Source organism: Panthera tigris, chromosome C2 (genome assembly GCF_018350195.1).
Source record: "Panthera tigris isolate Pti1 chromosome C2, P.tigris_Pti1_mat1.1, whole genome shotgun sequence".
Classification (NCBI taxonomy): Eukaryota; Metazoa; Chordata; class Mammalia; order Carnivora; family Felidae; genus Panthera; species Panthera tigris.
The window spans coordinates 22,648,795-22,664,781 of record NC_056668.1 but is presented as its reverse complement, the minus strand read 5'-3'; the positions used below and the strand labels follow the sequence as shown (position 1 = coordinate 22,664,781).

Below are 15,987 nucleotides of genomic sequence, written 5' to 3'. Positions count from 1 at the left end.
AGAGGGGCAGAGGGAGAGAGATAATTTTTAAGCAGGTTCCATGTTCAGCATGGAGCCTGATGCTGGGTTCAATCTCTCATGACCCTGAGATCATGACATGAGCCTAAATCAAAAGTCAGATACTTAAGCAACTGAGCCATCCAGGCATCCCTCGATCCCTTCACTTTAAATCTCTGTGTCCTTAGATCTGAAGTGAGTCTCTTATAGACAACACATCAATAGGTCTTTTTTTTTTCCATTTAGTCACTTATCTTTTGATTGGAGAATTTAGTCCATTTGCATTTAAAGTAATTATTGATAGGTATGTACTTATTGCCTTTTTTTTCATTGTTTTCTGAATGGTTTGTAGTTCCTCTCTGTTCCTTTCTTTTTTCTCTTGCTCTCTTCCCTTGTGGTTTGATACTTCTTTATAGTGTTGTGTTTAGATTACTTTCCCATTATCCTTTGTGTGTCTACTAGGGTTCCCATATAACAGACAGTGTAGCATTTTGTTCTAAGTTGATAGCAACATAATTTTGAATACATATTAGACTCTAGATTTTTATTCCCCCACCACATGTTTTATGTTTCTGATGTTATATATTACATCTTTTGTGTGTGTGTATACCTTAACAAATTATTATAACTATAGTTGATTTTACATTTGTTTTTTAACCTTCCTTGTAAATTTTTAAGTGGTTGATCCACTATATTTACTGTAAATTTGGCTTTTCCAATCAGATATTTAGTTTCATATATTTTCTTTTACTAGTTAGTACCTTTTATTTTCAGCTTGAAGAAGTACCTTCAACATTTCTTGTAAGGCTGGTCTAATGGTATGAAATCACTTAACTTTTGGTTGTCTGGAAAACTATCTCTCCTTTATTTTGAATGATAGCCTTGCTGGGAGAATATTCTTGGTTGGCAATCTTTCCTTTCAGCACTTTGAATATATCATGCCACTTTCTTTTGGCCTGAAGGGTTTATGCTGAAAAATCAACTGATAGTCTTATAGGTACTTTTATGATAGTCTTTATATGTATCATGTTGTTCTCTTGCAAACTTTAAGATTTTCTCTTTTTCTTTAACTGTTAACATTTTAATTATAATGTGTCATGATGTGGATCTCTTTGGTTTCATCTTCTTTGGAACTCTTTGTTCTTTCTGGGCCTGGATGTCTCTTTCCTTCCCTAGGTTGGTTAAATTTTCAGCCATTATTTCTTAAAGTATCCATTTCTCTTTCTCTTCTTCTAGGACTCTATAATGTGAATGTTATGCCACTTGATGTTGTCCCATAGTTCCCATAAACTATCTTCACTTTTTAAAATTCCCTTTTTATTGTTGTTTTTTTAGTTGTTCTCTTTGGGTGAGTTCCACTGCCCTGTCTTCCAGGTTGCTGATGTGTTCTTCTGACTCATCTAAACTGCTGTTGAAATTCTTTAGTTTAGTTTAGTGTATTTTTTTTAGTTCAGTTATTGTATTCTTCGGTATTGTGACTTCTGTTTGACACTTTCTTACATTTTCTGTCTCTTTGTTTGAAGTTCTCACTGTGTTCATCTATCCTTCTTCCAATTCAGTGAACATCTTTATGACCATTACTTTGAACTCTTTGTCAGGTAAATTACTTATCTCTCTTTTATCAAGGATTTTTTTTTTCTTTTCTGGGTTTTATCTTGTTTTTCTTTTTTCTTTTGGAGTGTATTCTTGCTTTCCAATTTTCCTTTTCTCCATCATATTTTTGTTTCTGTGTATTAGATGGAACAGCTACCTCTCCCATTCTAGAGGAGTGCCCTGGTGCACATGATGGAACTATGATTCAACCTTGCCTGAGTTCTTGGTTGACTCTTTCACATTTGTGCTTATCTATGTAGCATAATTTATTTTTAATAAGGTAGAACCCATGGGCGGAATGGGAAGCTTGCTATTGCAGGGCCCAGGGATACACAGCATGTGGGAAGAGTGAGCCTGCTGGCTTCAGAGAGGCTGTGAGGGAGCCCGGAGGGAGCCCAGAACAAGAGTGAGCCAACTGGAAATAATAAGACTGGCAGAGCTCATGGGCAGGGCAAGCCAGGCAGCTGCAGTAGGACTGTGGGAGAGCACAGGGGTGGAGAAGCCCTACAACACTAGAAATGTTGAGTGAGAATTTAAAAATGGTGCCGACCAGCATCTTCTCCTCTGGAGAAAGTCCTACAAGGTCCCTGTGTCTCCAGCACATTCTTGAACATTAGCTAATGAATTTTCATTGCATATAGAAAGGTGCTTTCAAAACTGCATTTTTTGTAGATTCCTGGCATGAGTAAGTCTGGGTAAGACTTTTTTTAAAAGCAAACTTTTCATTTTCCATAGCCTTTTGGATGTCCTGGATGTAAGCCCTTTTGCTTTGCAGAGTCAGCTGGTTTTGGGTGTTCATTTCTACAGTGTAGGTCCCAAGGTTTGGGGTGCCTGATATAGGGTATAAAACCTTCACTTCTCAACAAGAAACTGTTATTTTAACAGTATTTTCTCCTAACTTGATAATCTATGTCATTTCTGGATCTTTTTAATTGACTGAATTTTCTCTTTGTTATGCGTCATATTTTCCCAGTTATATACTATCCTGGTAATTTTTGATTGGGTGCAGATATTAAGGATTTTATGTTTGGAGTGGTGATTGTTTTTGTATTTTCTTACTTTGTTTTTAGATACAGAAATAGCTTGAGAAAAGTTTGATGTTTTGAAGATTGCGTTTAGGCTCTTTTAGTGCAACTACAACCTGGGATTAATATGCTTCTGTTATTGAGGCAATATTCTTCTAAAAGGGGTGACTTAATGTCCTGCATTTTAGGAAATTTCTCTACTCTGGATGGTTGAGATGCAAATTATTCCTGGTTCTGGGATTGTTGTGCTTTATCTTTTCCAATGGTTATTTCCCTTTCTTTGGAAGGTCTTACTGGCATGCAATTACTGATAAGTATTCAGTTAAAAATTGGTTAGGAACACATTGCAGATCTCTCTACTATCTTTCTTGTGTAGCTCTTTTTTCTTACATTCACTGATCCACAAATTCTAGCTACTTTAACCACTTCCTACTGAGAACTCTCCCTAGCTGTGTTTGGACTCTCCCTCTGTGAGCCGCAGCCTGGAAACACTCTTCAAGTACCAGGATATGGTGGTCTTCTGAGGTCACTGTTTTGAGCTACTTGAAAACTATTATTTAATCTGTGTCTAGTGTTGTTTGCTGTTTACAATGAGAGGGTATATATGGTTCCCTGTTACTCCATTGTGGTTGAAAGTGGAATTATCCTCCTTTCTTTATCATTTCCACTAATTTCATAATTCCATGATTCATTCTCTCTCTCTTTCCTCTCTCTGTCTCTCTCTCTCTTTAATCTACATCCAAGTTAGTTACCATAGAGTGCAACAATGATTTCAGGGGTAGATTCCTTAATGCCCCTTACCCATTTAGCCCATCCCCCCTCTCCCACAACCCCTCCAGTAACCCTCTGTTCTCCATATTTAAGAGTCTCTTATGTTTTGTCCCCATCACTGTTTTTATATTGATTTGCTCCCCTTCCTGTATGTTCATCTGTTTTGTATCTTAACGTCCTCATGTGAGTGAAATCATACGATGTTTGTTTTTCTCTGACTAATTTCGCTTAGCATAATACCCTCTAGTTCCATCCATGCTGTTGAGATTGGCAAGATTTCATTCTTTTTGATTGCCAAGTAATACTCCATTGTGTGTGTGTGTGTATATATATATATATATATATATATATATATATATACACATACTACATCTTCTTTATCCATTCATCCACCAATGGCGATGGACATTTGGGCTCTTTCCATACTTTGGCTTTTGTTGATAGTGCTGCTATAAGCATGGGGGTGCATGTGTCCCTTCGAAACAGCACACCTGTATCCCGTGGATAAATGCCTACTAGTGCAATTGCTGGGTCATAGGGTAGTTCTATTTTTAGTTTTTTGAGGAACCTCCATACTGTTTTCCAGAGTGGCTGCACCAGCTTGCACTGCCACCAACAATGCAAAAGAGATCCTCTTTCTCCGCATCCTTGCTAACATCTGTTGTTGCTTGGGTTGTTAATGTTAGCCATTCTGACAGGTGTGAGATTGTTTCTCATTGTGGTTTTGATTTGTATTTCCCTGATGATGAGTGATGGTGAGCATTTTTTCATGTGTCGGTTGGCCATCTGCATGTCTTCCTTGGAGAAGTGTCTATTCCTGTTTTTTGCCCATTTCTTCACTGGATTATTTGTTTTCTGGGTGTTGAGTTTGACAAGTTCTTTATAGATTTTGGATACTAACCCTTCATCTGATATGTCATTTGCAAATATCTTCTCCCATTCTGTCGGTTGCCTTTTAGTTTTTCTGATTGTTTCCTTCGCTGTACAGAAGCTTTTTATTTTGATGAGGTCCCAGTAGTTCATTTTTGCTTTTGTTTCCCTTACCGCTGGAGACGTGTTGAGTAAGAAGTTGCTGTGGCCAAGATCAGAGAGGTTTTGCCTGCTTTCTCCTCAAGGATTTTGATGGCTTCCTGTCTTACATTGAGGTCTTTCATCCATTTTGAGTTTATTTTTGTGTATGGTATAAGAAAGTGGTCCAGGTTCATTCTTCTGCATGTCGCTGTCCAGTTTTCCCAGCACCACTTGCTGAAGAGACTGTCTTTATTCCATTGGATATTCTTTCCTGCTTTGTCAAAGATTAACTGGCCATAAATTTGTGGGTCCATTTCTGGGTTCTCTATTCGGTTCCATTGATCTGAATGTCTGTTTTTGTGCCAGTACCATACTGTCATGATGATAACAGCTTTGTAGTATAGCTTGAAGTCTGGAATTGTGATGCCTCCTGCTTTGGTTTTCTTTTTCAAGATTGCTTTGGCTATTTGGGGTCTTCTCTGGTTCCAAACAAATTTTAGGATTGTTTGTTCTAGCTCTGTGAAGAATGCTGGTATTATTTTGATAGATATTGTATTGAATATGTGGATTGCTTTGGGTAGTATTGACATTTTAACAATATTTGTTCTTCCTATCCAGAAGCATGGAATCTTTTTCCTTTTCTGTGTGTGTCTTCTTAAATTTCTTTCATAAGCTTTTTATAGTTTCAGTGTATAGATTTTTCACCTCTTTGGTTAGATTTATTCCTAGGCATTTTATGGGTTTTGGTGCAACTGTAAATGGGATCGATTCCTTGATTTCTCTTTCTGTTGCTTCATTGTTGGTGTATAGGAATGCAACCAATTTCTGTGCATTGATTTATATCCTGCAGTTTTGCTGAATTCATGGATCAGTTTTAGAGTTTTTTTGATGGAATCTTTTGGGTTTTCCATATAGTATATCTTGTTATCTGCCAAGAGTGAAAGTTTGACCTCCTCCTGGCCAATTTGGATGCTTTTTATTTCTTTGCATTGTCTGATTGGTGGAGGCTTAGACTTCCCATACTACTTTGAATAACAGTGATGAGAGTGGATATCCCTGTCTTGTTCCTAACTTTAGGGGGAAAACTCTTAGTTTTTCCCTATTGAGGATGATATTAGCATTGGGTCTTTCATATATGGCTCTTATGATCTTGAGGTATGATCCTTCTATCCCTACTTTCTTGAGGGTTTTTATCAAGAAAGGATGCTGATGGTATTACTATCAATGAGTTTATGTTTGTGCTAAATTGATTTGTATATTTGGGTGCTTTCACATTGGGAGCATAAATGTTTACAATTATTAGGTCTTCTTGGTGGATAGAGCCCTTAATTATGATATAATGCCCTCTTCATCTCTTGTTACAGTCTTTTTTTAATGTCTGTAAGTATGGCTATTCCAGCTTTCTTTTGTTGACCATTAGCATGATAGATGGTTATCATCCCCTTACTTTCAATCTGAAGGTGTCTTTAGGTCTAAAGTGGGTCTCTTGTGAACAGCACAGAGATGGATTTTGTTTTCTTAACCATTCTGTTACCTTATGTCTTTTGATTTAAACATTTAGTCCATTGTCTTTAGGTCTAAAGTGGGTCTCTTGTAAACAGCATATAGATGGATCTTTTCTTATCCATTCTATTACCCTATGTCTTTTGATTGGAGCACTGAGTCCATTGACATTTAGAGTGAGTACTAAAAGATATGAATTTATTGCCATTATGTTTCTTGTAGAGTTGGAGTTTCTGGTGGATTCCGTGATTCTCATACCTATTTTCTTGTGCCTAGAAAAGCATTACTTAGAGAAGTGGTTTGAGTTTCAAGTATGAGCTTATATAATTCCACCAGAATTCTTTGAAAGTCTTTTGCACACATGGCATTCTCCAGAAGTGGATTGTGAATAATAACAAGTATATTCTATATCAGAAGTTTGTTAAGAGAGAGGAATTTAGAAACTATTACTTTGGTTAGTTCCCTTGCTGATATTTTTAAATGAAGTTCTTGAAGGGAACATAGTCTTTATATACTTATTTCCTCTAAATCTCTTCTAGATCTTCCCATCCACTGCAAAGCCCAAATCATAATTTTCCCCATGAAAATTAGAAGTATTTCACTCATCTTTTGCCTTTTCTCCTACTACAGTAGATCCCTCTTTCCCCTACCTAACATACAAGAAGTTATGAATAACTTCATTAATGATATCTACCTTATCCTCTGTTACTGCCAGTCATATTATCAATTCTTCATGATAGGTAGCCATGTCTTACTCATTTGCCGTACTTCAAACATTTATCACAATATTTCACATGAGGTAGAGAAACAACCCTCTTTATCAGAAAGAGCACTAAAATTTAGTTATTACGCTTCTTATATTACTGTGTGAACCTAGTTGTCTTCATCTGTGAATTAAGGGGTGTGAAAATTATACTTAAAATTTTTGTTTTCTAATCTGTGAATGACGGTGGGAGTGAAAATAGACATCTATGAGCTAATTGTGAGCTTTTAATCAGGTAGAATTTATAGGGAAAGTGTATTATAAACCAGATTGCTTAAATTTCTATGTATTATTATTATTCTTACTGTTGTTTTGTTATGGTTATACAAATTAGTAATTTCTGCTTGGCTAGTGTAAGAAATATATTATATCACTAATTACTATGAAGGCTATATATATTACATTCTGGACAAAAAGCCTGGAATATCATATTTCATTGTTGTTAGTTTTAGATTCATAAAATATAAAAATATATAAAAATACAGAGCAACATATATATCTATATATATATATAGAGAGAGATATCTATGTATCTATCTATATATATATATAGATATACATTTGCTTTGGGTATTTTACAAACCCTACTTTTGGACCCCACTCTTATGATATTTTTGCACATTTCATGATATCTTTAGAGATGTCAGTAGAAACTGGAAAAACAGATGCTAATGAGTCATAGAAAGATAAGTATTGTATTAGGATATGCACCATACCTCGCTTTTGGTTAAGTGAAACCAGAATTCACTGGAATGATCATTTAGTGTGTTGAAGAAATGTTCTCTCATTCTAGGAATTTTTTAAAATAATTTTTTCAGAGATTTGTTTTTAAATTTAAACTTGTGTAGACAAATAGATACCCCATCCTCTAAGGACAGATCCTAAACATTTTACATCCATGGGCCTTGCAATCAATTCAGTCATTCAAAATACCATCATACAAAAAAAATATAGAAGGAAAACTGAAGAGAACAAAGGAGGAGGAAGAGTAAATAAGGAGAATAAACTTGAATGGAAGGGAATATACATTACAAGAAGGTTCCACACATATTAAGGGGAACTGTGGATTGCTTACGATTTAAATATATTTAAAATATTTTTTTACTGTACGTATTACAGGCAAAAATTGAAAAACATTGTTTTAACAGACAACACAAACTGGAATTGGAAGAGAGTGAAGACTATTTCAGTTCAGAAAGAACTTGGAAAATATTGAAAATTATTGATGTCTAAGAGGGAACATATCTAAGAAAAGTGATTTCTTCTCATTAATGAATTAAGTCATCATATTCAGCATAATTTCTCTAACTGCACTTGCAAATAATTGTTTCATCTTACCCCTTTATTGGTAATACTTATTTGCAATATAAATTGGTAATGTATTTAAATTGCATTTACTTTGAAACTTCTTTAAGGGATATTTCCATAGAAACTATCTTAAATGTGTCCTAGGGACCTAGTAAATGTGTGTTGACTCACCAACATAAAAAGTGTATATAGAATTAAGATCAGCAACACAAAATTTTTTTGCTAATAAGGTAAAAATAGAACGAATGTGCTTTTTTGCCGAAAAAGAGTGTTATGATTTCAACATAGCTCAAAAGTTACTCTTGTCTCTAAATCCAAAGCAGTTTTCAAGTATAATTTTAATGCCTAGTAATTGAGTTTTCACTGCGCTACTAAAAGTACACTTGTGATTGGAATATAGCCTTGTCTATCAATAGCCATGAAATGATTGACAATGAGTGATCAAAAAATTGAGTACAATCTCCTTCTGAGTTATGAAGTCAGATTTATGAAGATCAACCTCTGTTTTCTTCTTTAGGAATGGCAAGTTCATTGAAGAAAATGAAAAATACATATTAAAAGGAAGCAATACAGAACTCACTGTCAGGAACATAATTAATAGTGATGGGGGTCCTTATATCTGCAGGGCCACAAATAAAGCAGGAGAAGATGAAAAACAGGCATTCCTCCAGGTCTTTGGTAAGTATTATAGCATAGTGGTTAAAATTATGATGTCTAGAGGGAGGTCTGAGTCAAATTGTACTCTGTTACTTATATGTCACTAACTTTCCAAAATTAAATCTCATTTCTCATCTGAAATATATTTTAGCATTGCAGCTACCAGATAGAATTATTTTGAGAATTACATGAAACGATACATGTATATTCTTGTAAAATATTGGCTGACTCATAACAGAAGATGGAAGAAAATTCATTTAAATTACACATATTGGGATCCGTTACAATTTATATATAATATGGGTTGGTCTTCATAAATCTTTAAGTGACACATATTGAGATTAGTTGTACTTTGAATATACTTCAAAACAATACCTCTATAAAGCTATAATTAGGAAATGTCTATGTGTAACCATTAGTAAATACTCCTTTTTTCATTTTTTTAAAAGGAAATATGAATATCTTCCATATTTACTAAGAGCCATATTGCCTTCTTTGGGGAACTTACAAAAAGTAGATAACTAGTAAGGGTTTTAAAATTATTATGATTGATTTAGCTTCCATATATGATTGTAAGAAGAAAAGCAATTTTTCTAGTGTATTTAGAATATATCATTGTCTTTAACAACCATAATACTAAAAATTAAATGCACTAGTAATAATTAATATGTTTTCTCCATTTTTCAAAACACTTATCAAAATGATTTCACAACAAAGGGCAGGGAAAGGAAAGAAGGAAGATTCTTTAAGAGTAAGGACAATGGTTCATGCAGAGGTAAAAGTAAACAAACTTAAAACTGTTAGAAATTATAGGAAGCCCTTATCTTGTTATAGCACTATTCCTCACTTAACAAGGTTATTCTCTTTAAAACCTACACTAAATAAATATGACTCAGTATAAAAATTAATTAATTAATTACAAATGATAGTTTCTGAGATAATCCCAAAAGGTAGATATTCTCAATTTGCATCAAAGAGCTCTTATGAAATATTAGGTTTTTGTTCTTATTAGGATGGCAGTGAATGAGAACAGAGATAAATAATAGAATGTTTCTAATACTTTCATCTTTTCAAATAGAAAACACTGCATGATATTCTACATTGCTGTTGTAATCACTTTTGTATAGTAACACTGAACAAATTTATATTATGTTTGACACAAAATCAAATATATATGTAGTAGAAATCTACCTAAATCCATTAAAGTCAAGGGAGTAAACACTGAGTTAGTAAAAAGTATATATGCCATATTTCCTATAATAGGAACCTAATTTTCTCAGATTAAAACAACTTATTTATATTACATGATTAATTCCATTTAAAGATTAAGTAAACTGTTACTTTTTATGAAATAACAAGTGCTAGCTTTTATCCTTTTGTGGTGTACCAAAATATAAGTACAGATTATACAGTTTTACAATCATAAAGCTCTGTGGTGTCATGTAAATTTGTGGATAGACATAGTTTTTAATATAAAAATAATTTAAATTAGGAGACATTTTTTCTCATTTTTGAAGTCATAATTATAAAGAAATTATTAGCCAAAATACCTAAAATATTGTTAAAATAAACTAAGGGAAAATAAATCAATTGGAATATCAAAAAATAACATGTATATATACTTACTTCATAAATATTTTAAATATTATGCATAATTATACTTCATACATCTTCAAGATATAGTCATCATTTTCCTTCTTTGGTGAAATCATTTTTAGAGCATAAGAGATAATCACTAAATAAGCTGATGTCACACATAAACACACACACACACACACACACACACACACAGAAACATAGATACTCTGAGACTTTTAAACTGGAAATTTTAATTTTATTGCATTAAGAGAGGGAAAAAATAATTAAGTGTCTTTTAAATTGCAAAATTTTGAAAGGAATCATAATTTGTATGCTGGTTTCTAAGCCACTTCAAATTATTTTTCTGATAATCGATGAGAATTATTTTTAAAGTTTTTTCTTCTGTGCGTTCAACTGTCTCTTGGCACTCCTTTAAAGCAAAGCAAGATGCAGGAACTGCCACAAAGTTGATAATTTTGTACTGGACTCATGGGGACTCAAATGCCTGCCATGGCTTTTAAGTCTGAGTGGTAATATTTTCCTCCCATACAGATTGAGTAATGTATATATTCTTTACAGTACAGCCTCACATAATACAGCTTAAAAATGAGACTACACATGAGAACGGTGAAGTCACGCTTACATGTGAAGCAGAAGGGGAGCCTATTCCAGAAATCACTTGGAAAAGAGCCGTAGATGGCATCACGTTTTCTGAAGGCGATAAGGTAACAGGAACTCGATATCTAGTGATTTTCAGTACCTTTGTGTTTTCAGAGTTTTTGCCTATTATTAAATCTCACCGTGGACTCCAGCTTCTCAAGTAACTTGTAGGAATACAAGAAATGGTTTAATTTTTAAAAGGGTAACTCCACCACAGGCAGCCTAAAAATAAGGTCAGGGGAGAAAAGAGTGAAAGTATAATATTTAAAGATGTTTTTCATTAAGCCACAAAATATTAGGTTATTGATATTCTTAAGTTTGCTTTCATGGACTTTTGGCATACTTCGAATCTGTAAATTTTCTTATTGCAATTTTAACATCCCCCCCTCCTGTACCCAGTGTTGTGAAAAGGGAAGTCATTTACATTCTCCAGATGCTGGTTGTTATTAACTCTTTACTCTTTAGAATTGTCTTCGTGTAGCAGAAGATTAGGTTGCTGCTTTCATATAATTTAGAATCTAAGAAAGAGAAGTAAGTGAACAGCATTCTGGCAATTGTCATTCCCATGTAAATTGGTGACCTGTCAATAGAATGCATTCAAATTACTAAGAAATGAATTAGTAGGTTTTCATTATTGTTATTTTTCATAATTACTGATATAAAACTCCAAAGTATAGAAGAAAGTGAAACAGAAAGAAAAGAGAGTGAATTAATGATACGATGGAACTGTCATTTTACACGGATGAAAGAGGGTAGGATTAAGCTTAGATTTCTTTTCTCAATATTGAAGAGAAACTCCTTTAAACCTTTCAGTAATTTAAATCAAGGTCTGCAAAACATAGTTATTTCTGAAATATAAGTGCATTTGACTTACCAACAGTGATAGCAGAAAAATTTGAAACCACCTTATTTGAAATATACTTTCTGTCCCTCTAACACGTTATGTAATTTTTTAACATGCTGACTCCATAAATTGACAAAATAGCCATTTACCTGTTTATTTGCTATTTATTCTTTGCAAGAATTGTATTCATATATATGATATATATATGTATGTATCATATATAATATTATACATATGATATATCACACTTATTTACCTCATTTTCTCCTCATGATGGCATTTTTTTTAAAGTTTATTTATTTTGAGAGAGAGAGAGTGCACAAGCAGGGAAGAAGCAGAGACAGAGAGGGAGAGAGAATCCCAAGCAGGTCCTGCACTGTCAGCGTGGAGCAGGGCTCCGACCATGAACCCGTGAGATCATGACCTGAGCTGAAACCAAGAGTCTGACACCTAACCAACTGAGCTACCCAGGCATCCCAAATGATGGCATTTTTTAAGACCTTGTATCACTTTTAGTAATAGTTATGCTGTTTTTATTTACTTATTTTATATATAAAAATTGAAAATCAAATTTATAAAATATCTTTTGGCAATCCAGAGAAATGATATAGAGTTTGCTTTCAATTTTTATTAACAGGAAATCATAGATATTATTATGGCACAGTTGCAAAATCTGAAAGGACTTATATTTTAGATATATAAAACTGTAGGTGATTGTTTTTATGCCAGTTTAGTATATTTCTTGAGACAAGATCACTCTCAAAATAATGATTTTCATATCTATAAAGCCTTATTAAGTATACCTTCATATTCCTAACTCACGTTTTCATTATTTTCCTGACCACTCTAAAATTCCTAAGAGTTCTCATCTTAAAGGTAGTATTTACTCTTCATTTAATAGATGTTTCTTTATGTGTGTACCAAAAATGAAAGATACATTATATTCAGTTATTTTATTAATGAAAAGTTAGCAAATAACCAGAAGGTTGTGATATTTTATTTTATAGTCTAAACCCCAGGCCACTCAAAACTATATACAGAAATTTCTTCTCTAGTAGTTATGAAAAATTATCAACTCGTTTTGTTTGAAAAGAACTTTCCTCATGGGAAAGATTTATTAAGAATTTGGAAAGTCTAGGACTGGTATGTTAGCAGACCTCCCTTCCCATGGAATAAATGTTAGGAGTCCATGAGAAGTGTTCACTGCCTAGCAACCATTGTGTTAATGCATCTTAATAAACACTGTATATATATTGTCTCAGTTTGTGTTCTGGTATCCTTATTACATAATAAATGACCCCAGAACATAGTGGCACAAAGCAACCATTTTCTTTTGCTCATGATTTTGTGGATCAAGAATTTGGGGAGACTCAGCTAAGTGGATATCATGAGGCATTTCGAATATGCTCACATGCAGATGTTTTCTGTAGCTATAGTTTTGTAGAATGATTGAACTATACATATTAACATACCATAAAATATCCTCGCAAATATGGTGTCCTTCAGAAATTACAACAAAAAATATGGTGCTTAAACACAGAGCTCTCTTAAACTCATGACTATCTCTTCTAATTCACTTTAATGCATTTTGTCTACATTTAAAATAATATATGTAATTTTGGAAACTTTAGGAAGTTTCAAAAGCATGTGTAATATGTAAGAAAAATAGTGTCCACTTTAAAAATATTTTCTTAATATTCATTGCTACTTCAAAATAATATTTTGTTCTTCATTTTTAAAGAAATTTCAGTTTTCACTAACTTTTAGTTATCCATTTATTGAAGATTTCTAAGCACTTTATTTTCATGCAACTAAAATATTATTTATAATTTTCCATAAAATATTGATTTACCAGGGTTATCCAGAAACCATCAAACCGACAGCTTGTTATTAACAGATTATATTGTAGTCATCTTAAGATATATTTGTTTATAAAAATCAGAAATCCCTAGCCTCTTCATTTAATAGATGCTATATACATAATTTTAATAGTATATAAGTATATACAATAAAGTTTAAGACAAAACCAAAGCTATCGTTGTGGAATATAAAATAGCCATGGATTAAAAGTTGTAAATTGTTTTGCAATTTACAAACTATGCAATCTAATCTAATCTAATTTACAAACTATGCAATCTAATATTTTTTTAAGTTTATATATTTGAGACAGAGAGGGAGAGAGAAAGCAACGGGTAGAGAGAGAGGAAGAGAGAGAATTCCAAACAAGTTCCACACCGTCAGCGATGAGCCCAGCACAGGGCTCTATCTCACAAACCATGAGATCATGACATGAGCCAAAGTCAAGAGTCAGACGCTTAACCGACTGAGCCACCTAGGCACCCCTAAAATCTTTATCTTTAAAATAAAACCATGCTTCTTTCACAGAGTTGACCTGGGGATTATGTATTTGTCTTCAGTGTGTTGACATAGTCCCTGGCATTAATACTTGCCATTTATTTTAAAAGTTTCTTTAGATCATTCCTTATTATCATCCTTATTAATCAAGACATGTTAATATGTGTAAGATTATAAATACTGATGAATTTGTATGGGAAGTCATGCAAAATGTCACACATCAAAGTTTAATCCTAATTTCGTCACGTTGATGTGTCATTCACTATATTACCTCTTATATCTAACCTCAGGTTTTGCATGTCTAAATCAGGATAATAAGACATACCTGGAAAAATATTTCTGAAGATAAAATGAGAGTTCACATAACAACATCCCAGATACAAATCAAGCATCTTAAAAGTTTTTTTTTTTTTTTTATCTTGTCTTGGAGGTATCCAGTCTTTAGATATTTTATGCATGAGAAAATGATCATGTTAATTATGATTAATGACTATTAATGACTATTAAACCTATTAATGACTGCTGTCACAGATCAAAAATTGTGTGAGCATTGTCATATGTGCTGCATTGAATAACACGAGAACAGAATGGTGTCATAGTTGTTATAGTTTGTGCTTCTCTGCCATAGCAATATGTAGAAATTTACTATAGGGCCCTTGGGTGATACAGTCCATTGACTATCTGACTCTTGATTTTGTCTCAGGTTATTATCCCAGGGTTGTGGGATTGAGCCCCACATTGGGCTCCAAGGTCAGCATGGAGCCTGCTTAAGATTTTCTCTCTCCTTTCCCTTTGCCCCTCTCCCCTACTCACATTCTCTCACACTAAATATAAAAGTAAATAAAAAATAATAAAATAAAATCATCTCTAGCCCTATTAATTTAATGGCTCAGATACGAACTTGTCTTACCACGCTAACTTCCAGGTCTGGTAACTATATATCACATTCTTCTTGGAAGCTGAAAATGTCCAGAACCTGCATCTGAGTTTCATCTTAATCATTGTATGATTGGTGTCAATCTCGATCTCTGCAGGGAAGTACAGATGAGAGCTCCAGCTTCCTATTTGGGATGAGGATAGATTCTTACGCTAAAGAAAGGCTGGTCTTTCTTCTTGGGAGACACAAAATCAGGACCAGAAATATCATAGACTTCTTTGCATTCTCTCAGATCTGTCTTCTCCCCCACCCCCCAAGTTTCTTCTCTAGGAAGTGATTCATTATTTGCCTTCTTTTGGGCTCATGTAGAACTCCCACATTCTATAGCAATAAATATTGATTCTAAATAGACTCACATTGTACGAAAAACTAAACAGGTCATTAAATAGGAAGAAAAAATGCTACATGCCACAAAGCAAGATTACTTAACAGTGCTTTGTCCATAAATTTTTGAAATATGATTTCAGATTCATAGGATAAACCTGGTGTCTTTTAAACATTTTCAAAGAAAAATATTGTTACTTGTTATGTTAAGAGTAAATGGAAGTAAAAAGATCTACAGGGAGTGATTTTGACTTCTAGAATTCTTACAAAATGGTAAACTAACAGCATGCAATCCCATCTATATGAATAGAATGTTTTATGTAATAATTACAAAGTGCTTGTAATATTGTCTGGGAGATGTCATCTCACATGTGCCATTTATCCACTCCTAAGATACAGAATCTATAATTATTTTATTCCTGTTATACTTGTCCTACATAGTAAATTATAGGCCTTCCTCTACCAGAAATTAATCCCACCCTACACTGATAAGAAGTATTTGAAATGTATAGCAATAAGTTATAACTGTCTTAAGCAGAATTTTTTGAATTTCAGTCCCTTGGCAGTGAGCTTTTCTCTTCACTATATGCATGGTGCTGCCTGTTATACTGTTAAACACTTAGTTTTCTTTAAATTAGTTTTTCATTTATTCTAATCCTAA

General features: G+C 33.5%; 1 protein-coding gene across 1 annotated transcript in view; it reads left to right on the top strand.

Annotated features, from left to right (window-relative positions):
* Nucleotides 1–15,987, top strand: part of NCAM2 (neural cell adhesion molecule 2) — a 223,505-nt gene that overhangs the window by 49,035 nt on the left and 158,483 nt on the right. The window contains exons 7-8 of the mRNA XM_007075055.3: nt 8,489–8,649; nt 10,786–10,931. Of these exons, the coding sequence (XP_007075117.1) occupies nt 8,489–8,649; nt 10,786–10,931 (307 nt within the window). The remainder of the gene's footprint in view (nt 1–8,488; nt 8,650–10,785; nt 10,932–15,987) is intronic.